Below are 21,844 nucleotides of genomic sequence, written 5' to 3' on the forward strand. Positions count from 1 at the left end.
TCTGTCGGAAAGACTGACGCTGTCTTTCCGACAGACCTGTTCTTCACCTGAGGACGGCTGCTTGCGTTGTGGCCGAAACGTCGTGAGAATTATTTAATAATTTTTTATTTTTATTATTTTATTATTTCCCTTACCGAAAGAACCAAGAAGATGAATCCCTGCAGTCACGAAAGCTTTAAATCAAAAACTAGACCCGTCCGTTACAACCGGCAGATGGCGTTTAATTGACTTTAATAGGTTCTCACATTTTGTGACCTTTGCTCTCTGAAGCTGCAAGGGGGAACATGTTGACGATTTTTTTTAGTTTCTCGGAAAACAGTTCCATCCTTTCCTCACGGGTCCCGTATCCCGTCCTGATATTGCCCGGTGCCTGCCTCGTCAAAGAGCAAATTGTGCCGCGTGCTTCTTTGAATTATAAAACACTGCAATTTGCTGCTGTCAATTATGATGAATACCCCATTGCAGACACAGCACACTGCATTCTGTGACGGCGGTGCGCATGTTTGTGAGCATGCGGCTGTGTGTGTTCGTTTGTGTGCATCTGCGTGCGGTGTGTGTGTGTGTGTGCTCGCACGTATATATGGTATGGGGAGCGGTAGTGAAGCGGTGAGCACACTGCGCTACGAATCTGGCGACCCGAGTTCGATCCCCGCTCGAGGCCAACACCGGTGACGATTATCTGAACTGGTCCTGGGCCTCCCCTATGTCGCCTCAGCCTCAAATGAGTACCTGGTGCAGTGCGTAAACATAGCCCACTAGTGTGTTGTGTAAGCATCGCCACTAGGCAGACAAAGGTGGCTGCGCGTGGTTGCTGGTCACCCACCCCCTCGTGTGCCCTTCTGGCCTTCGTAGGTGCTCGCTAACAGCACTTGCCCCAACAGTTTATGAAGGCTATACGGGGGAACATTGTGTTTTTTTTGTATGTACAGTGAGGGAAAAAAAGTATTTGACCCCCTCTCAATCAGAAAGATTTCTGGCTCCCAGGTGTCTTTTATACAGGTAACGAGCTGAGATTAGGAGCACTCCCTTTAAGAGTGTGCTCCTAATCTCAGCTCGTTATCTGTATAAATAGTGTGCTCCTAATCTCAGCTCGTTACCTGTATAAAAGACACCTGGGAGCTAGAAATCTTTCTGATTGAGAGGGGGTCAAATACTTATTTCCCTCATTAAAATGCAAATCAATTTATAAAAATTTTGACATGCGTTTTTCTGGATTTTGTTGTTGTTATTCTGTCTCTCACTGTTCAAATAAACCTAACATTAACATTATAGACGGATAATTTTTTTGTCAGTGGGCAAACGTACAAAATCAGCAGGGGATCAAATACTTGTTTCCCTCACTGTATGTTGAACTTCTTTCACGCCGTACGTAGCCAATGCTCACGTGTCTGTGTGTTTGCCCCCCATCATCAGGACAAACAGGGACTCCCTTGGTGGCTGGGCCTCAGCACAAGAGGCATTGCTCAGTACGACCACCAGGACAGGCTCAAGCCACGTAAGGTACGGCCATACCACCCCGTGTCTCGCGTACGAAAGCTGCTGTTGCTAAGACCCAGCTTTCCTCGGGTAAACTGCTGATTCTTATATCAGTAAAACACTTGAATATACATAGAGGACATTTAGACTGACTCGTACAATGAGTCGTACAATGAGTCAGCCTTCCAGCAATTCGCTGAATTTTCACAATCTTGTTCAAGAATCACTTCTGTTTATTTTCACTGTGTCATTATTCCTCCATTTGCCAAAATGTAACATGAGCACTGACTTTGCATGTTATTGGTACACATTGCAAATGATCACTTCTTACACTGACGATTCAATGCTAGCATCTTGAGCATAATAAGAGATCTCCATCGATGATTTAATGCATCGCTAAACTCCTACAGTCCATGCAACATTTGGTCACACAGCACAGTCAATGCACGATCTAGCGCCGTGGAGACAGGGGCTGGTTGGTCACTCACTCATCCGTCGTACAGCCGAAGCCACTGGTCTTCGAAGTGGCCAACAGATGGCAGCACGGCAAGTGGGTTTGCGAACCCATCTGTGCGGTCTTTAGAGTTTTATCCGCTCATCCGTGGTGGGTTCCTTCCAGTTTCTTTCCCACATCATCGTTCACATCCCAAGCTAGGAACCTCCTAAATAATAGGTCTGACATTGAGTGAGACTTGTATTTTTTTTATAAAATGTCTAATTATTATTGTTACATAGTATAATTAAAGGAGAGCTAACGTAAGCCCAACCGAGTTCTATAACGATTGAATCGAGGCATGAATTTCTAGAAACTCGCCGAATAAAACGCAAACCACCTTCACGAGGGTGACGCTGACTACTTAATTCGGGCCCGAGAGGTGCACCGTATTTGGGCGATGGCGAAAACGAGTTTGTTGCGCGTGACCTCGGAGAGAGAGAGCGGACCACAGTCTCGGGACCAGGGGAACCTCTGCCTGAAGTTGGCCGTCACTCGCCGACCACCGGCGTCTGACAGCGAGGCGCTCGGCATTGCGATGCAAACGGGAATCTTAGCTCTCAGCCGCGTGCAGAGCCCGAGTTAAGACACAATCTTGTAGCCATTGGCAACGGGGCTTAATTGTAAACACGTGTGTGTCCCGGAGTAAAAAAAAATGGCTCCTGCGTGTCACGTGGGAGTTGGGGGGTTGATTGCGGAGAAGTAGAATTTTTGTACTTTGCAATTTGGGGTTTGTCGTACCCATCACCTTTGTGCCACCGATCTCCCCATCACTTGTCATCCGGTCTCTTAGTCCTGCAGCTTTTTTTTTTAGTCTCTCAATCACTCTCACTCACTCACTCACTGCCACATTAACGTGAGGACGAACGGCTTTCCCGCTCTTTCAATCACTCACTCGGACACTCGCTCATTAACTCGAAGACACGTTAATTTACTCTGGCTCGCACGGCCGCCTGATGCGATACGTAAGCCGCGTCTGCTTTTGCTGCCCGGGACACGAGTTGTGTTGCTAATGGAAAGCTCCACATAGTTGCTCGCAACTTATTAATTCTATCTCTCGATTGAATGCACTCCCCACTTGCTCACTTCCTCTCTCTTTTTTTTTCTTCCCCCTGGCAAACAAATCGATAAAAGCCATTCGGCGGAGATCTCTAGCAGCGGTAGTAGTAGAACCATATTCTCTGGCGTATAAGACACACTTATTTCCCTTGCATTTTGAAGCAAGAGTTGAGGACACGTCTTATTATTTGGTAGGCGTGTGTGTGTGTGCGCGTGTGACTCGATTAGTCAAACTTTATTAACACCGGGCACAAGTTTGTGGTGCACCGTACTTTTCCCGAGTGCCGTATAATCCAGAGAAATACACTTCAGAATCATACTGTTAACATATGAAGCAATACTCAACCATTCTCCACCTTGCATCAGAAACCTCATACACGTGAAGCAACACAACAGATCACTTCTGCTGCTCAACGTTAAGCACTCCTCCCCCAACCAACCACCCAAAACCAAACACACAACCAATGGGGGTTGGACAGATCTTTCTCATTTGCAGCACCACACCTCTGGAACACCCTCCCAGAGGCAATCCGCACACTCGACTCCATCACTGCGTTCACAGTCGCAACTTAACAAGACAGCTCTGTACGCTTGTGATTATTTGAGCATTGCCTTATTTTCCACTTAACACTTTGTGGAAGCTGCCTGGTCTATCACTCCACGTGTAGCCCCAGGTTTCTTAGACCACACTTATGCCTTTCATTCTCTGCGCTTCAGAAATGTAGACCCATTTATAGAAACACCTACATCGCTGGAATGAAAAATTAAAGATGAACTGCCTACGATCCATTCTGGCTTTAACCAGGCTGCATCGTGTGAGGATCTCACAGTCGCAACTCAACAAGACAGCTCTCTGTACACTCGCATACGCACATACATACAAACGAACTCGCAGCCACAGACTTGCCATTGCTTTATTTTTTGACCGGATATAATTGTTTATCTTCTTGGTTCTTTCGGTAAAGTCACGTAGAAGGGAAGTGATAAAATAATTAAAATAAAACATAATAAAATCAAATATGTTTTATTTTTATTATTTTATCACTTCCCTTCTACGTGACTTTACCGAAAGAACCAAGAAGATGAATCCCTGCAGTCACGAAAGCTTTAAATCTAAATATAATTGTTTATGTTTACGCGTGTAAATGATGTGACGGCGCCTCTGGGTGGCAGGTTTGTGGCAGCAAGGCGCCAACGCTTTAACAGAAAAAATAAATCGACTCGACTCGACTCGCACAAAGTGGGGGGGGGGGAGGGTGTGGGGGGAGTCTGGCCAAGCTGATTCCTGCCCGCGTTTGAAATGTCACCGTCCTCGGGGCAGCCTGCAAGGGGACACTCACATTCCAGCGCGGGTAACGGACAGCGCGTTCGCCCGGGTCATTCTGGAAACCCGTGCATTCGCTCGTATTTTTTTATTTTTTTCTCCATTCTTTTTTTTTGGTTTCGTGAACTCAATGTGTTCCTCGCACACGTTCCACAACGCGTCACGGCACTCGAGCCATTGGGCCCAGAGGGCCGTGTCTTTTGCGCAAGATCAATCATAACCTGTAATCAGCTGAGCTCGGTGGCATCCGTGCACGTACTTGTATTTGAGCGTAAACGTTTGTTACGGCCGCCTTTTACAGCCACAATTTCCTTCTTTTTAGAATGCGGTAAGAACATCAGCTGAATTGTACGGCTCTACACCTATTTAAATTTTACATTGCATTTTTTAAATCTTTGCTCTTTTGCACTTTTTTTGTCTCTTAAATACAATCGAATCCCAAATGTGTTGTATATAAACACAATACACAGCGGGCCGCTGAAATTCTTCCAGGTTGATTGCGCAGCGTGCCAAAGGCCGCATTCCCAAACGAGCATTATCGTTGCATTCCTGACTCAAAATTACTCGATTAATTGTCTTCAAGCCACGCATTGGTTTACACGAAGGATATTTTATCGTTGGCGTAAGAGCAAGCAAGGCTCGTGGTAGACATCGCTCCTCCGCCACGGGACATTACGGTGGGAGGAAATTCACTTGCTCATCACCATCACTCACGTGCGGCACCACATCCCTGCTGCATGCCTACGCCGTGACGCCCCGCAGTTTGCGGGGGGCTCTGCAGTGAAGCGCGTGCGATCCTTCAGATTACTTAGTCACTGCAGGAGATTGGGACGAGAGACCGCGGTGGTGGTGACTGCTGCTGCTGCGTGTGTGTGGGAGCGTTGTTGCGGGCGGGAGGGAAGGCGGGGGCGGGTGGCCCTGGACTTTGCTGGGGTTTTCGGTTGAGGGTTTGGATGGGTCAAAGACGGCTGCCGTCTGCGTGTGAACAAAAGCCAGCTTATCCCAGCGGGGGTCTCTGCATTAATCATTACCCCCCCACCACCACCACCACCGCCGGTCCCCCCACCACACACACAGCGGTGCCGGGTGGACGAGTGCTGCCTGTGCAATATCACGGCGCCTGTCGCTGCCCTCCTCCTGGTTGCCACAGAAATGGCCGGAGATGCAAGAAAGGGGGGTGGATTTCGATTTGAAGCTTTCGTGACTGCAGGGATTCGCCTTCTTGGTTCTTTCGGTAAAGTCACGTAGAAGGGAAATAATAAAATAATAATAAAACATAATAAAATTATTCTCACGACGTTTCGGCCACAACGCAAGCAGCCGTCCTCAGGTGAAGAACAGGTCTGTTGGAAAGACAGCGTCTGAATTCAGACGCTGTCTTTCCGACTGAATTCAGACGCTGTCTTTCCGACTGAATTCAGACGCTGTCTTTCCGACTGAATTCAGACGCTGTCTTTCCGACAGACCTGTTCTGCACCTGAGGACGGCCGCTTGCGTTGTGGCCGAAACGTCGTGAGAATCATTATATAATGTTTTATTTTTTATTATTTTATTATTTCCCTTCTACGTGACTTTACCGAAAGAACCAAGAAGATGAAAGGGGGATGGCTCGCACGTTGCGTGGGTTTATCAGCGTGCCTCTCGGCATCGGGCTGTCGGCACGCGCCAAGAAGAGTGTGAGGCTATCGAGTGAACAGGCGGTGCAGCTGCAACGGCCTCGGACTACGAAATTGGGGGGCGGGGGTGGAATTGGATGGGGGGGGGGAGCATTTAATTCCTCGCAACAGGGCCCGTGCCAACCACGCTGCACTGCTACTGTTGGTGGCGATTGTGTGTTAAGCGAGGAGAGGTGGGAGTGTGAAGCGAATGAGAGTCGTTAGTTTTGCCGGAGAGCAGTAATCTCAACGATATTTGCTTATTGTTCAATGGCTTTGTATTGCAATGAGGCGTAGCAGACATTCACGACTTACATGTTTATAATCATACTACTTTCATTTAAAATAGCATCATTCATGCCAACAGCATCCCACCACGCTGTACATGAATTATATATATAAGGACCAAATCCCTTATACATACGGCGCGAAAGAAGCCCAACACAGACACATACACACACCAAGCAAGTGAAAACCCTACTACTACCAAGCGAATATCTAAAATGAATAAACAAATTAAGGAATGGGCGTAAAATAAAAAATCACAAACTAACAGAAAGTTATCCATAATAGAGTTTTGTTTGGGTTAGATCGCGTAATAATAAATGTGTCGTTAAAGCCGCCACCACCCAACACAGCCAACTCGTAAGGCTTGTGACGTAAGGAGAACGTGCCAATTTGTTACTAGTACAGCACACCGGTGTGTTGAACAGTAAACCCACAACATTTACAATTCAAGTGCGACGTTTCTCCAGTGATTGCAACTAGCATGGTCAGGCGACAGCCAGATTTGTGGAGAAACAAGCCATCGGCAAAGAACAAAACATTTTCAACAAAGAAATGAAGATGAGGGTAACCGTCCGTGCTTCAGTTGAAGTACACATTCTGCACCTGGGGCAGCGCATAATCCTGGATCGTTGTGCTACAACCAACACAGCATCCACTCACCCCTCTCTCTCTCCGCTCCACTCACCCGTGGCCTCGCTTGGAATCCCATTAATGAACCCACTTTTTTCCCCTCTTTGTGTGGAGCTCCGTCTCTGGCTAGGCTGCCTGTACAAACACGGCGGAGTGAGGGAACTCAAGCCTGGGGCCACACCACGTGTGTTGTGCGGAGTGCCCGTCTCGCTCCCCCCGGACGGGTGTAGCCGGTGTGATGGCGTTTCGTAGCCTCGTTTGTTTATTTGCTAGTTTTTGTAATGGGGGAAGTCTTACACGTGGTTCTTGTGTATCTTTAACCGCTTCGCGATTTGCTCCCGATGGGATGGAAGTTGAGGGAAGTGGGTTAAAGTCGGGCAAGAAGCAATGCACAGCAGGATTAACAATGTTTCAACAGCACATTTTATTGCGTCTCGGAGCCTTGAAGGAGAGGTTTTATTAAATGACCCCGTGAACTCCATCACAGCTGCCCAGCACGCTATATTTGTTTTATTGAGGGCCTACTCTTTGATTAATGAGCCTGTAACTTTCGACGAGACTGCCCCCACTCTGCTGTCCAGTATCCATAACGGCACGAAACCTTAACGCTGGCACCGCCACGATTCCTCTGCGAGTGTAGGGGTTCCACCTATCCTAGGTTTTCCCAGGATTGTCCTTTTTTTGAGGAAGATATTCTGGATCTTTCCGAAGATTAAAAGTATTTGTTTTTAATCGGTTGCGTAATAATACATCATTCGTGACAATTCATTTAAACGTCGTTCTCCCCTTTTTCGGTATCGTGAAATATCCTTCTTTTGCGTGCTATATACGCTCCAGATTTTGTTCGTACCTCACAGGTGGCAAACCCTAACCGTGTGGGACTACTGCGATGTGCGTAGATGGTGCAGGGTAAGTAAACAGGCCGTTGTCCTTCGACTCAAGTCCCACACACATTCCATTGCTGGCCTAACCACCCGTTGTTGAAAAACCCCTCCTCCTCCCATCTCCCCTTAAATTCACCCACATTCATTGGCAAAGAGCGAGGCCGCGCGCGCATCATCGCCCGCCAGGTGCACTGCATTCGGTCTCGAAGCAGCCAAAAAGAAAAGGGGGGTAGGGGGGGGCGAGAGATCGAAGGCCAAGCCGGGTTTTCCAATACTCTGCCGCCTGTGAAGTTACTTGCGCTATGCACTCAGGCCATCATCACTTACTTGCCTGTGTGTCCTAATGATCGGGGCGGACAAAGGAGGGGGGGCTTCACGCGCTGGGGGGCAAACGCTCGCGCACAAGACAAACTTTGCCCGAGAGTCTTCACCTCCTCCGGCGGGCGGGCGAGCGAGAGAACCTCGCCACCAGCCCCGCATTCACGCGCAGCGAGCAGGCGAGTGGGCGAGTGCAACGTAAGCGGAAAAAAAAATCTGCACGGCGCTTTAAAAGCCACAGCCAGCAGCGGCGTCGAAGCCGGCTGTGGGCAGCCGAGTGAAACTCGTGGCCATGCTGGGCCCTCGTTAACATTCCCCGGCCCCCATGGTGAAGAGAGAGGGGGGGGGGGTCCTGGGAAGAGATAAGGTGACTCTTGTGCTGCGTACAGCGCTCTCGTCATTTTACACTGCTGGGTAGTTGATCAGCAGTGGTTATTTCAGTGTTTCGTGTCGCGGTTGGTGAGTTCAGACAGTGGATGGGGACGGCTTCAGAAGCAGCCTTTTGGCGAATGTTTGAATGCTCCCGGTGAATTATTGTAGCCGGGAATGGCGTTACCGTGTGGTCCCCTTGGTTTGAGATGCATCGACCCGTGTGGAGATTCGCGCGCTCCGACAGCCCCAGTCTTACGTCGAGAAATATCTGAAATGCTGTCGGAGGGCTTTAAGTTGCTCGCCACAATACACACACACTGTCAGCGATCTCGAATTAATAACAAGAGAAATAAATGCTGTTGAATCAAAACATTCTTGGAAAAAAGGTCAACGGGTTGACTCAACAGAGGCATCCGACACACGTTTCTCATAAAGTAAACTTTGTATCTGTTATTTGATATAAGGATGAGTAGTCGTCAGTCATTGCATTCGATATAATACAATTTTTGCACTGTAAACATTACCATTGCAGTCTACTCTTGATACAGTGACACTTTTGTAATAATAATAATGGCAGGTTTAGTTGTAAAGTTTGATTTGAATTGGTTAAGCAAAAGTAAAGTCGGTTCCATTCGTTGGGGCAGCAAATCAAGTTGGCTATCTATTGTTTGTTTCACCCGACAAAGTTTTTGAATAAGAACAAAAAAAAATCCTCCGATACAATCGTGTGGTACAAAGATTCTCTCTTCGTGGTTGTTGTGAATGTATTGCGAGCTGAGTACTGCGATGAAACCACTTTTAGCGCTTTGCTCTGCGATCACAGCTGGCTAAAATCCCTGTAACATGCCTGACAGGCAGGTTTCTTGTTCGCTCTCAGCAGTTATTTCGCCATCAGAAATGTTGTGAGCATGTACATTATAAGGATCAATGTTGTTTGTTTGTTATCTTGTAATGTGCGGTTGCCAGTTCGATATCCCCCTTCACGGCGCGTGAAAAAATTGGGCCCAAGTTTTCTTTACCGCCCCTACGGATGGCCGCACGGAACGTTCCGCCCAAATGTGATAGGTTCACAAATTTAGATTTAAAGTTTTCGTGACTGCAGGGATTCATCTTCTTGGTTCTTTGGGTAAAGTCACGTAGAATGGAAATAATAAAATAATAAAAATAAAACATTATAAAATAATTATCACGACGCTTCGGCCACAACGCTAGCAGCCGTCCTCAGGTGAAGAACAGAGTCTCTGTCTTCTCGATAGCCCTGTTCTTCACCTGAAGATGGCTGCTTGCGTTGTGGCCGAAACGTCGTGAGAATTATTTCATTATGTTTTACTTTTATTATTTTATTATTTCCATTCTACGTGACTTTACCGAAACGTCGTGAATTTTTTAATTTGTTTTATTTTACTTTTATTAATTTAAAATTTTTACCTACGTGACTTTACCGAAAAAACCTAAGAGTATGAACCAAGAAGAGGTTCACAAATGTTGGGGCACGCACAGCGTGACGTATCTCCACGCTCGCGCTTATCTCGATGTGCCGAGCAAACCTGCCGTGACTCCCCCCCCCCCCGCCCGCCCCCCCGTCTTCAGCCAGTCACCCTCAGCATTCCTGTCACCCGCCGGAGCGAGCGTGGGCGAGGTTAAGTCGAGCAATCCAGTATCCATGTCACCTGTTGTCATGTCGTCAGCAATGGAACTGGTCGAGGACATTCCGGCGCTCTGGGTTTAACGTGAGCCAGTGTTTGAGCGGCCCTTTGCACGCGACGTTTAATCCGAGGGTTCTCGCCAACTGCTGTGAGAAAATGCCTCTGGTGTGAAAACTACGAACATTCCATGATTCACGCTGTATTCGTTCTGCCGTGCGACCGTTATCTGTGGTCGGTGTTTGACACCGGTGTTTCAAAAATGATCTCAAATCTTAGAAAACAACGTCGGGTTCCATTCTCCGATGCGTTTGGGGTTTGACTGCGTGCGCTTCGGTACGATGTTCGACGTTTCACTCCATGTGCTTGGAACTTATTCAGGAACTTTAGTTCTGCAAAGACATCGAAGAAAATCCGCCGGAGAGCCGTACGGCACTACTGCAACATCGACGTAGTAGCATCTTATTCCATTTAATTTACATGCACAGTATTTTTGGTGCCTTGCAAAATGTTTCTTAAACTTGACATTAAGAAATGAAATCTTGTTTTTTGCAGTCAATGAAGTGAGTGTGCTTTGGTGACATTTATTCGCCCGCCAGACAGAAAATAGCCGCTCACCTTCACGACTATTTTAATGTGGAAAAGTTGAGTAAAGTTCGAGACGGCGAAGGGGGCTGGCTAACATAACAGACCGGCGCTGTAGAGTAACAAGGCTGCGTTTCTCAATAACAACAGATACAATCTTGGGCAAGTTACCTAATCCACAGTTGTCTTTCTATACCATTGGTAAAGTCACACGGTCGGTCGGCCGGCCGGTCAGTGGTTCAAAGGGCGCCGAATCAAAGTCGAGGTTACCCTTAGTACTTTCGTCCGCGGTAACTCCCGCACGAAACTTTACGCATATTAAGGTTCAAATTGGGGTCTTTCTTGAAAAGGGATGGTTCTCTGTTTTCCTCTCAACTACGATGTTGCCTGTAATTAACGACTGCATTAAGAAAATAAGGGGGGGGGGGGCAGGATGGGTAGAGCATCAACACGGGGTAGTTGGCACACTGCGCTCTGAATCCAGTTCTTTAAAATCATCCTTCAAATAGTGTTTCATTATTATTATTGATACAGAATGGAATCGAAGCAACTCAAGCATCATGGCCGAAAACGTCTCTTTCGTAATCTGAGCAATGTGGGAGAGCAGGATTGGGTGTATGTGTCACGATAGGCTGATAGAGGAACATCTCTCCAATGCAGGTCAGGGAGGGCATGTTCTTAAGGTGCTCGTCAACAGCACTTGCCCCGAAAGCATGTGAAGGCTATACGGGGGATCTGTCTGTATTGTTCTCAAAAAACACAAAGCTCAAACTTAACTTGCATCACCCTAACTTGCTTTCTGATCCGCCGAAATAAACACCACGGTTTAAATGTCACTGCCGGAAGATAGGCGAGTGTGAATGCTGTCGTATTATTATTCCTGGCAGTGTAAGCTAAGTAGCCCCAGCCTCAAATAAGTTCACGACGAGCCTCTTGCTCCCACGGGGAAAGGTTAACAGTGGCGTCTGCGGTTGGCGGCGTCTGTGCATGAGTTGGCGTCGGCGGTCGGCGGTCGCTGGTTGGTTTCTCTCTCGAGGTAATCCGCGAAGGGGAGGAGGGAGGGAGTTGATCCTTTGAGAAGTGGCCGCCATTGCCAGGGTACCCTGCAATCATCCACCGCCCCCCTACCAACCTCCCGGCAATATCTCTTGTTTGTTTTCTAAACAGCAGCGCCTCCAGGGCTCTAACCTACTCGCCGCAGTGCCCGTTTGCGGTGACGACGAGCTGGAGAGAGAAGTGAATGACGAGGCCGTGATTGCCTCGAGCCGAGAGCAGCTGGGGCTTAGTCTAAAAAAAAAAAAACCCCGACGAGTTTCATCCGCAGGTCATTTCCTGCGCGTAAAGCAAAGTAATAATGTTGAATTAGTTGCAAAAACAAAGTGCATTCATTATTTCGATGATGTGGCCTTAAGCCCTTTACGCTCGAGTGCTTTAGAAATTTAAAGAAAAACCTCGCAGTTCCCAAAGAGTGCGCGTTTTTGTTGTTGTTGTTGTCGTTTGAGCGCTCGCTTTTCCATTTGCAAAAACCTTTCTTCTGTTCTTTTTCCTCTCTCGAGTGCAGCTGATCCCACGCGGGACCCAGAACCCAGTTGCCGCTCTTTTATCAACCCAGTGCCCTCCTCTCGTCGGCAACAACGAGTTTCGCATCATTAGCAACGCCGTGCCCCCCCCCCCCCCCTGCGCGCCTCCGACACTCGCCGAGGCCGCGGAGCTCAAACGAATGAGCGTCAAGTGAAAATGACTTGGGAGAAAACGTTGTGTGTTGAAAAATATAGTGAATGGTGCAGCGCGCGCCACTCGCCAATTTTTCAATCCTTTATATTAAGTTCGCTTGCTTGCTTGCTTGCGTGCTTGCGTGCTTGCTTGCTTGCTTACGACCGTGCAAATCTTTCGGTCGTTTTTTAACCCACTTCCCGTGATCCAATCGAGCTGACATTTTGCACACAGACTCGTTGTGTGAGACAATTAATGTTCGTGACAAAAATGTTTTCCAAAATTTTACACTGTTTAGGGAAAACAAATTAAATATTTAATTACCAATTGCTTAATACTTGCAGACAATCATCTGACCCATAGGTGGCAGCCATCTCAAGCCAGAGGACGAGAGGACTCTAGCCGCCACGCATATAAAGGATTTATAGTGAAAAACTTTGTTTTTACGGGTTATACTTATTTAAACCTGAGTAAACAAGCAAGGTGCGAGTGGCGGCTCTGGAGGAGGAGTGAAGTTGTTTGTGAGATGATTTTCTCCTCGGGTATAAAAGACCTTGGTTATAATGGTATTTCTCATGACTCCATAATTTAATCTAATAACAACAACAAAAAGTGCCAAGTTATTTTCTGTTCAAATGAGCGTTCAGGAGGGGCTCGTTTCTGGTGTACAGCCCTGAGGCCAATGATGGAATTTCCACATTCCTATTGTGGGGGGTGGCCTCTCCGTCGCATAATTATGTCGGTGTTGACTATCCCACAAGGTGGTACCTATTTTATTGACATCAGCAGGATGATGGGCTGAGTCAACCTCCAACCAGGGTTTCGACTCGCAACCTTCGGGGGATTGCAAGCTGCTCGCTCTACCGCTGAGCCACCGGGCGGGATAATTGTCAACATGGTGCAACTAAGTGATAGTTACGAATTAAAGACGATCTTTAATTTGTTAGTGTCATCCCCGATTCTGATAATTGGCAACAAATAGCTTCTAATCTGAACTGTCATGTGCATTGCTGTAATGTCATGAAGCCCTCGCTTGCCAGTCCTTTCAAAAAAAAAAATCCAAATAAGATATTCCTTTAATCTAGGATTGAAGCTTTCGTGACTGCATAAATTATACTCATTGGTTTTTTCGGTAAAGTCATGTATGTAGAAATATATTCCTTTGTTGACCCTTTGTTCAAGGCTCTACTATTTTGTCAATGAAACACAGTTCAAAAGACGTAATGAGTGAGTGAATAACAAAGTTTGACTTGGAAGCATCTGTTGCATGGCTTGAGAAATGTGAGACTCCTCATTTAACCCTTCGCAAATTTCTTAAATTCCACCCCCCCTTCTGCCCTTGTCCACCCAGCAGTATGCATCGGTAAACCGCAGTTAGTCGATCGGCAGGTCGTGGGAGGTGGGGTTAAGTGTGGGCATCTCCACTTCTTCCAATATGCCAGGCCAGCGTGGAAAGCGTAGGCCAATTACCCTCTAGAGCTCCCGCGAGTGGGGAGGCCCTTCCAACCAGTGCCCAGTGCCACAAGCAAGTCATTGCAGGGCTGCACCTTTATCTCTTTATTTATGCTTCACCATTACCCCTTTAATGAGCTGCTTCCACCAGCAGGGTGGAATCACACTCTGTCAAAGTGGCAGCTACGCACGTGGCATCATTACTCACCCACCAGCTCAATGGTCACCTGTGGGCGGTGGCTCCTATGGCAGCACGTGACACTGTCAGGGACGTCCTGATTCATCCAGACTCCCGCGAGAAATTAAAAAAGCTACCTTTGCTGACCCTGGAAATCACAACTGGTGCGCAGGAAACTTGAAAGCAAAGGCGGTGGGGGGGGGGGAAGGGTTCATACTAAATGTTGTCGGGTATGAAAAGACGCGCTGCGGGACGCCATTCCTTTGCCCGTGCCCCCAAAAGACCAAATCCGAATTGAACTTGTTCAACAATTGTGCTGCCCAGTTCACTGTGCAAATTGTGAAGTGACACAATATCTGCTTTCGCATTGACTCCTGGCATGTGTGTGTGTGTGTGTCTGCTAATGCTCATGGCCAACACCAGTGACGATTATCTGAACCGGTCCTGGGCCTCCCCTAGGTCGACTCAGCCTCAAATGAGTACTTGGTGCGGTGTGTAAACATCGCCACTAGGGAGACAAAGGCGGTCGGGGGGGTGCTGGCCACCAACCCCCTCGTGTACCGTTCCGGCCTTCATAGGTGCTCGCTAACAGCACTTGCCCCTACAGTCTGTTAAGGCTATACGGGGGATCTTTGTATCTGTGTCTGCTTATGCTCCTATGGACAAAGCCAGCCCAGCTCCCCCCCCCCGCCTTGCAAGTCAGGGCCGTCAAGAAGGAGCGCAGGAGCGTTGTTGTTTGTGCCATTAGACGCAGCGTCACGGTCTCGCTCGCTCAACCGTGGGCCTGTTCCTCACTTCTGGAAAATTGCCTCTTCATTCCCAGTGCATTATCGTCGGTACGATCTTGAGCAAGGCTGGAAATGGATAGCAGGGATCTCTCCACGCAATTACGCTCTAAGTGCACGGCGGGGCTGTGTGGCGGGGAAAGGGCGATTTTAAAAATAGATGGGGCAGCCAGTGTTTTTTGCAAAATGCGGCCGGAGAAAAAATTGGCAACGATAATCTTCTGGCAGCGAAAGTAAACTGCAGATATGATTTGACTGTCGTGTGGTCATGGGAAACATTCGGCTGGGCCGTGTTCACACAGTAATTTAGAGAAACCGAAAAATCCACTATCTTGACACTTCATTCATACCGAAACTGTGCACGCAGCACTTCTCAGCTGTCTGGAAGCCAAATGCAAATTTGGTTTGGTCTTTTCTGTTTCTGGCAGACGGCACCCACTTACAAAGGTTACTGTGTCTGAGCCTCGACACCTGACCAGTTCCATGGGTCTGCTAATACACGAGCGGACATAGTCTTGTGTAGTAGGGTGGGAAGGGTGGACATGTATACGGCTCTTGTCACTCAATTTTAGTAATTCAAACACGTTTTAGTATTTTTGTTTATCGATGCCCTAGCATGTTCACAACTACCGCAAATTAAAAAAAACATTTGTAAACGTGTAGGATGCCAACAGACGGCATTCGTAGTGCCCAATGAATTGTAATCTTCGTGCTGCTGCTGCTGCCGCTGCCGCCCATACAATGCATTTCAGGAAGTTTGCTTGGAACGAATGAACTTTGTGCGCTTCGTGAAGGGGTGGAGGGAAGAGGTCGGGGCGGGGGGGGGGGGTTGAGGGGGAGGGAAGGGGAAGTGAAGTGTATGTGTGTTGGCGTGTGGGTTTCAGGGAAAAGGGGGGGCGGCTGACGGCGATGAACTCCGCGCCTGACATCACGGTAATTTTACAATGAATCACGCGGACAAAGCGCAGCGTACAGTTTCATAAATGTGTCACACGCGTCCCCACTTGGCTACTGGGAAATGATACATTCCAGATTCGGCCTCGCTTCCTTCTTGTTTCTGCTCTCTGATGGATCAGCGGCGGAGAGACTTAAAACGGTGCAATTTTTTTTAGGGTGGGGGGGCGGGGGGGCAGCTTCGTGGACGCGAGATGAAACTTTAGTCCTTTCCACGGCGGCGCTGTGAAAACGTAGTTACGCGCTCGGTGCCGAGAACGCCGGAGCAAGTTGTGCTCCACGGTTCGTGAGTCGCGGGTAAAGTGTTTCGCCAAAAGTGTGTCCGAATGGCGACGCAGCCGCCCTGAGTTTTGTTTTGGTTCTTTTTTTAACTCGGTCCAGGCAGACGGCTTAGTCGCCGAGTCTATGGGGCCGTCCTCTTGCAGCCACGAACAAATCTCCCCAACTTGTTATCTCACAGAGAAGGTTAGGACACTCTTGTATATACGTCTGGCTACTGCGGCTATGCGTGATGTAATTTGCTTACCATCCTCTGCACTTAATGATTGTCCGATCAACAAAGTTTCGTACCGTTGTGACATTTTTTTTAACGCCGATTAATCCCGGATTCTGAAGACGGCTTGCAGCTTCTGCATACAATGATAAGGTTTAAGGATAACAATTAGCATTTGCTGAATTCACTGGATTGACGCTCTATTTTTCCCTCCAATCTTGAGCAAAGGTTGCGGTTGAGCCTTATACTCCGGGAGGTGTGTGTGTGACAAACGTTGTATAACTCTGTTGACACCAGGCATAAGTTTGGTGTGTGTCTTACTTTCTGGAGCATCTTATAAGCTGCAGAATTCCGTATATACCGCCTAAAGGACGACACGGCATCTCAAGCCCACGGTCCACAGTGTTATTTAAATATTCCTTCTAAGGTTGAATACCATTAATGTTTTAAAATGCATTATATTTTTGTTTGTTTGACAAGTGTGAGTTTATAATCGTCTCGGGGGAAGATGTCGTTGATCGGCGTTCTACGACTGCACAGTTTTTCGCAGTAGTGCTCTGCAGGTCTCCGATTGTGTCTCTGGGTTGTTGTTATTGCGTGCTGCTTGGCATAATGTCCAACGTTTCGCCCCACCACCCCCCACATGTGTTGGGAGCTTCTTCGGGAACAATTCAGTTCGCGTCGGGAAGAGAGACATTTAACAACGGCGAAAAACTCAAGTCTCCTGCGAGCCCTTGAACGTGCTCGAAGTCCTGAATCCCCCTCCCCTGTCGGCTGACATCGATGTCTGCTGCTAGTGCCCTGTGGATTTTGGGGGGGGGCAGGGAAGTCCACAATATCACGTGACCTTATGTTCCTCGAGCCCCAGGAACACCTTGCTGCTCGCCATGACCCCTCAACCATCCCCACTGCCCAGTCCGCCCCCCCCCACCCGCCACCTCCCCCCCCCCCCTTTGTCTTCAGTTGCTGCCTTGGGGCTAAACGCCTTGGTGTGGAGGAGGTGTCACATTTCTTCTCAGCAATGCGGCAAACAGTGATTGCCACTTTGCCTTTTGTGCTCCGTTGTGCAACGCTCTTACATAAAGCGGGGGGTGCGGGCACCGAGCACTCGCGTGTCGTCGTGTGTGCCTGCGACTCGCATCTTCTTCGCCGTGCAAGCAACAGGTGTTGGGCAAGAGGCCGTGGTGCAGAGTGCCACTTGCCTTGCCACTCGAGTGGCTTCGTTTTGTTTAATTTTGTTCATTTAATTGCTCGCGCGCAATAGACGTCCCGCTCTGGGCTCGCGTGAGCGACGCTTTGCCTCGTGCCTGCGCCGTGATCCAGTGCTGGGGAGATTGAGTTGGTGGGTCACACAGAGATCGTGTGCGTGAGGACACCTCATCGCCGGACGTTTGAGGCCCCTTTAGAAACAAGTAGAGCAAGTAGTTTGCTGATCTACGCATGGTCGAGTGTTGCCTCATGTGCGTGGGTTTCTATGATATGCCTGCTTCCTCGTACAGACTGCACCTAGTCAGGAAATAGCCAACGTCTTAAGCAGGACCCCCGTGTAAGAGAATCTGGAGACTCAATGAGGCTCTTTGGGATAAATTTATGATGCTCATGCATGCGTAATGTACAGCAAATATGTGATCCCACGTTTCCAGAGAGAGCTTTCACCAGAGAGAGCTTACACATTCGCTCAATAGTTACTGAGGAAAAACGTAAAAGGTGGCATGAGCACTGGAAAATAAAGCAACACGACCATTTCCACAGCACACAGTCCCTCTTATCAAAATGTTACGTGGGATTTTTTTTGGAAAGGAAAGCGGTCCATGGAAATTGAGGATATTAACGGCATTTTAGCTAATAATAAATGGGTCGCAAGAATTATTTTAAAATAACAGTGTGTGTGTGAAACGCTATCGCGGTGTGTGGTGATGTAAGGCTGGATTGAGTGAGTGTGTGTGTGTCAGGTCCGGGTATTATAAGAGCCGAAGCAGCAGAGTGAGGCGGGGGGGGCTGTGGGTATAGAAAATGAAAGAATTCCATTGTTAGAAGCTATTATTAAACAAGTTGGTTACTGTTATTACTCCGTTCACTCAAACCACTGCATCTTTACAGCCAGCCACAAGAGTTCATAGATATACAATCTCTGTTTTGCAAAGGGACCCAGGTAAAGTTTCTTTCCTGCAGCATTAATTCAGGCGGTGAGGTGGAATAAAACATATAGCCAAGCGGGTAGTGCAGAAGAGTTACACCCGACTACCAACCTTGTTGAAATGCAATAATCGTCGTGAGTTTTTTTCCCAAACGTGTTTCAAACCCTCCGCCAGAGCGGTGGATATTCCTTCAGGTGGGGGGGGGGGGCACGCACGACAGTCTGTGAAAGTGTTCCCCGGGACTTTCCCGGCCAAGTGAGCCTAATGCAGTTTGATCTGAAACACAAAGCCAGTGTTCATCCTTCTCCCTATTGGAAGCACCTGGTGTCGGAAATTGGGGTGGGGGGGGAGCCCAAAGCAGAATTCACCGAGCACCTGACGTGAACTCGCAGCTTGTTGCTCGTGCAATGCTGCCCGCGCACAAATCGTCTAAATCTCCCAAACAGCCCGCCGCTCACCGGCTTTTTAGCAGAGCGCTACAGTGGCGAGATGTTAACTTACCTGGCGCTGGTATGCAGGAGGTTGTGGGTTTGATCCTGATCCCGACCCTGATGCCTGTATATTTGGAGTTTGTGTCTCTCTATCTCTCTCTCTCACCGTGGTCGCGTGGCTTCTACTCCGGCTCCTCCGGTTTTTCCCTCCACATTTAGAAACATTCGGTGGGAGTATTTGGCTGCTATAAATTCCCACATTATAAGCCACCTCGTTGAGCTAGTATTTGTGGCCAGGTCGCTTTTGAAAAAGAGCCATATAGCTCAGGGGGCCTTACCTGGTAAAATTTAATAAAATTAATTGTATAAGTGAAGGTTTCAGGGTGATGTTATTTTCTTCCAGATTCCCACTAGAAACATTTTCTTCCGCTCGGCATGCGTGTTCGATTTCCGGATTCATTCCGAAACTCGGAAGATCGGGCCCCACATTGGCAATGAATCGCTTGATCCGAAGCTATTTTGTTTAGAAATGATCCGAAAATATGGATGCAATTGTTAATTGCTGTGACGTCACTTACGTGGCTGATGTCACGTTTTGTTATCACAGGGGTTGTGGGGGGGCATCTTCAGTCATTACATTACGTAAACATCCAAAGAAGATTAAAAAAAATCCAAAATTATCCTTCAAACTTTTCAATCCAAAATGCTTCATTGCTGAAACGAATTCCTGGCTCCTATATTTCTTTCGGTGAGTGATGAGTGCAGCAACACCACAATGCCCGCCACCCCCCTTTATTTAAAAAAAAACAAATGTCCAGCCGCGCCTGCGCGCGTAGGAGACCTGCGCTCATCACTGGCGCACGCGATCGCACGCGGTCTCGCGGTGACACGCGGTCATCGTAAAGTTTCCTCGTTTTCTTCTCAATACATTCGCCGGACCGAGAACAAAACATTCACCGGACGGGACCGCTTGCGCGCTCCTGGTGGCAGGCAGCTTCGAGTAAACAACCTGTTGTTTAGACGTACCTGTCAGCGGACTGTCTTTCATTCGTACTGCCCCGTGTACAGCTCACTCACCTTATTGACGGTACACTCCCACTTGGGGCTCATTCGTAAAGAATGTGCTTCCGTGCTTTCTCCCTTGATTAATTTGACTTGAGCAAATGTGAAGTTTGCGTGCGATCAGGAAACATTGCTTCATAGTTTATTTTTAAAGTCACGCACACAATCGGGTTACTTTTTTTTTTTTGCGCGAGCAAAGAAAAATACATTTGGGTTACGCGCGTTAATTGCAATGGTTTGTTTGTCAGCGCACTCCCGCCATTCTAAGCATTCAACTGCACCCATTATTAAAGTTTTGTCGACACTGCATTGTTTGGTGCATTGCGCGCGTTCCACTGGTGAGATGTTTTAACAACATTCCTGCTCATGCAATGAAAACTACCGTCATGTTGCTGACACCAATGCCGGTCGCGCACGTGGGTTAGAGCGGTTGCCGTAAGTGGGTCGCACGCGCCCCATGCAATGAAATCGACGACCAGTGTTCGATTTTCTAGCATCATTGACAAGCAATATATTTACCTATCCTGAAGACCCCCCCCCCGGCTGCCTTCGATTAGCACGGTTGCCCATGTACGTAGCGAAAGAAGTTCAACATACATGCATACAAATCTGGTCACACGATTACCATGACCAGGAGCAGTGACTTGGTGAGGCCTTCATCCAACAGTGGACTCTTCTATTGCATTCTTCGTCTTACTGTTCTATACGTGTACATTGCTTGCACATGACATGTTTGTTGACTATTATACAACCCTGTTTTGCCCGAGTTATTATAATGAATGGGTGCAGCTCGGTGTATACCTTTTAATTTTCACGCCAGCCTCTTTCAGCCGCTGTTGTCAACGAGTGGCATAACAAGCAGAGCCCGTACAATTTGCATAGCAGCCTGGCGCACAAACAACCACGCGATGGCATTTTTGTTGCAGTGATTTTCACATCAAGTGGGGGCCTAGAGGCGCACGTGGGCACGTTACATCACTTTGCCAATCCACTGCTGGATGAGGCCGTCACCACGCTGCGCGGGTCATGGAGGTTGTTTGACCAAACTCTACCATTGCAGATCACTTTACCATTGCCGGCTGGTCAAGGCGTAGAAGTACAACACAACGATGGATTTTGCGCCACTGTTCTCTGTTGCCCAACAAGTCGCTAAGTCACGTTGTGCACGGTGGTCACTGATCTCAAGTACTTGCCAGGCTGTGAGTTTCGTATTTGTCATTACATTTAGCAGTAGCGTACGTGTACTGATTCCACAGGGTGAGGTGTTTGGTTAAAAATAGGTAATCACTTTATTTAAGCGTGAATGAAAATGTGAAGTTCATGCGATAATAAATCTGGGGGAGTGGCGTTTGTAGTGGACACGTGGGAGCCGGTCTTTATTATCGATAGCGCACTGTGACGTGAGCTCTGTTGCCCAGAGTTCTCGGCCACTGCTAACGTCAGTGGCGAGTTATATCTGGACCATTACCGGGCTCCCCCACTTCACTGCCCAGCGTGGTGAAGTATGGTCAAACAACTCCGACGACTGCAGCAGTGTGTGGAGATCAAGGGCTGTAGATTATTTGCATCATTACGATCATTGAAGAAGATGTCTACGTTCATGTTATTCTTTGGTTCTTTGGTTAAAGTCACGTAAGCGTCGCGGTTAGCGCTACGCTGCGCTACGAACCCAGCAACACGAGTTCGATTCCCGCTCACGGCCAACACCGGTGACGATGATCTTAAACGGTGTTGGGCCTCCCCTAAGTCGACTCAGCCTCAAATGAGTACCTGGTGTGGTGTGTAAACTCTGCCACGAGGGAGACAAAGACATCCGGGTGTGGTGCTGGCCGCCCCCTCACATGCCATGCTGGGCTTCATAGGTGCTCACTAACAGCACTTTTCCCAACAGTCTGTTAAAACTATAATTGG

General features: G+C 48.1%; 1 protein-coding gene across 3 annotated transcripts in view; it reads left to right on the forward strand.

Annotated features, from left to right (window-relative positions):
- Positions 1-21,844, forward strand: part of LOC133351767 (FERM domain-containing protein 4A-like) — a 231,774-nt gene that overhangs the window by 173,848 nt on the left and 36,082 nt on the right. For all 3 annotated transcript variants that reach the window (XM_061567259.1, XM_061567261.1, XM_061567260.1), the window contains exon 11: positions 1,414-1,500. In XM_061567259.1, the coding sequence (XP_061423243.1) occupies positions 1,414-1,500 (87 nt within the window). The remainder of the gene's footprint in view (positions 1-1,413; positions 1,501-21,844) is intronic.

The sequence above is a fragment of the Lethenteron reissneri genome, chromosome 38 (assembly GCF_015708825.2).
Source record: "Lethenteron reissneri isolate LAM-NWPU_2019-01 chromosome 38, ASM1570882v1, whole genome shotgun sequence".
In the NCBI taxonomy this organism is placed as follows: Eukaryota; Metazoa; Chordata; class Hyperoartia; order Petromyzontiformes; family Petromyzontidae; genus Lethenteron; species Lethenteron reissneri.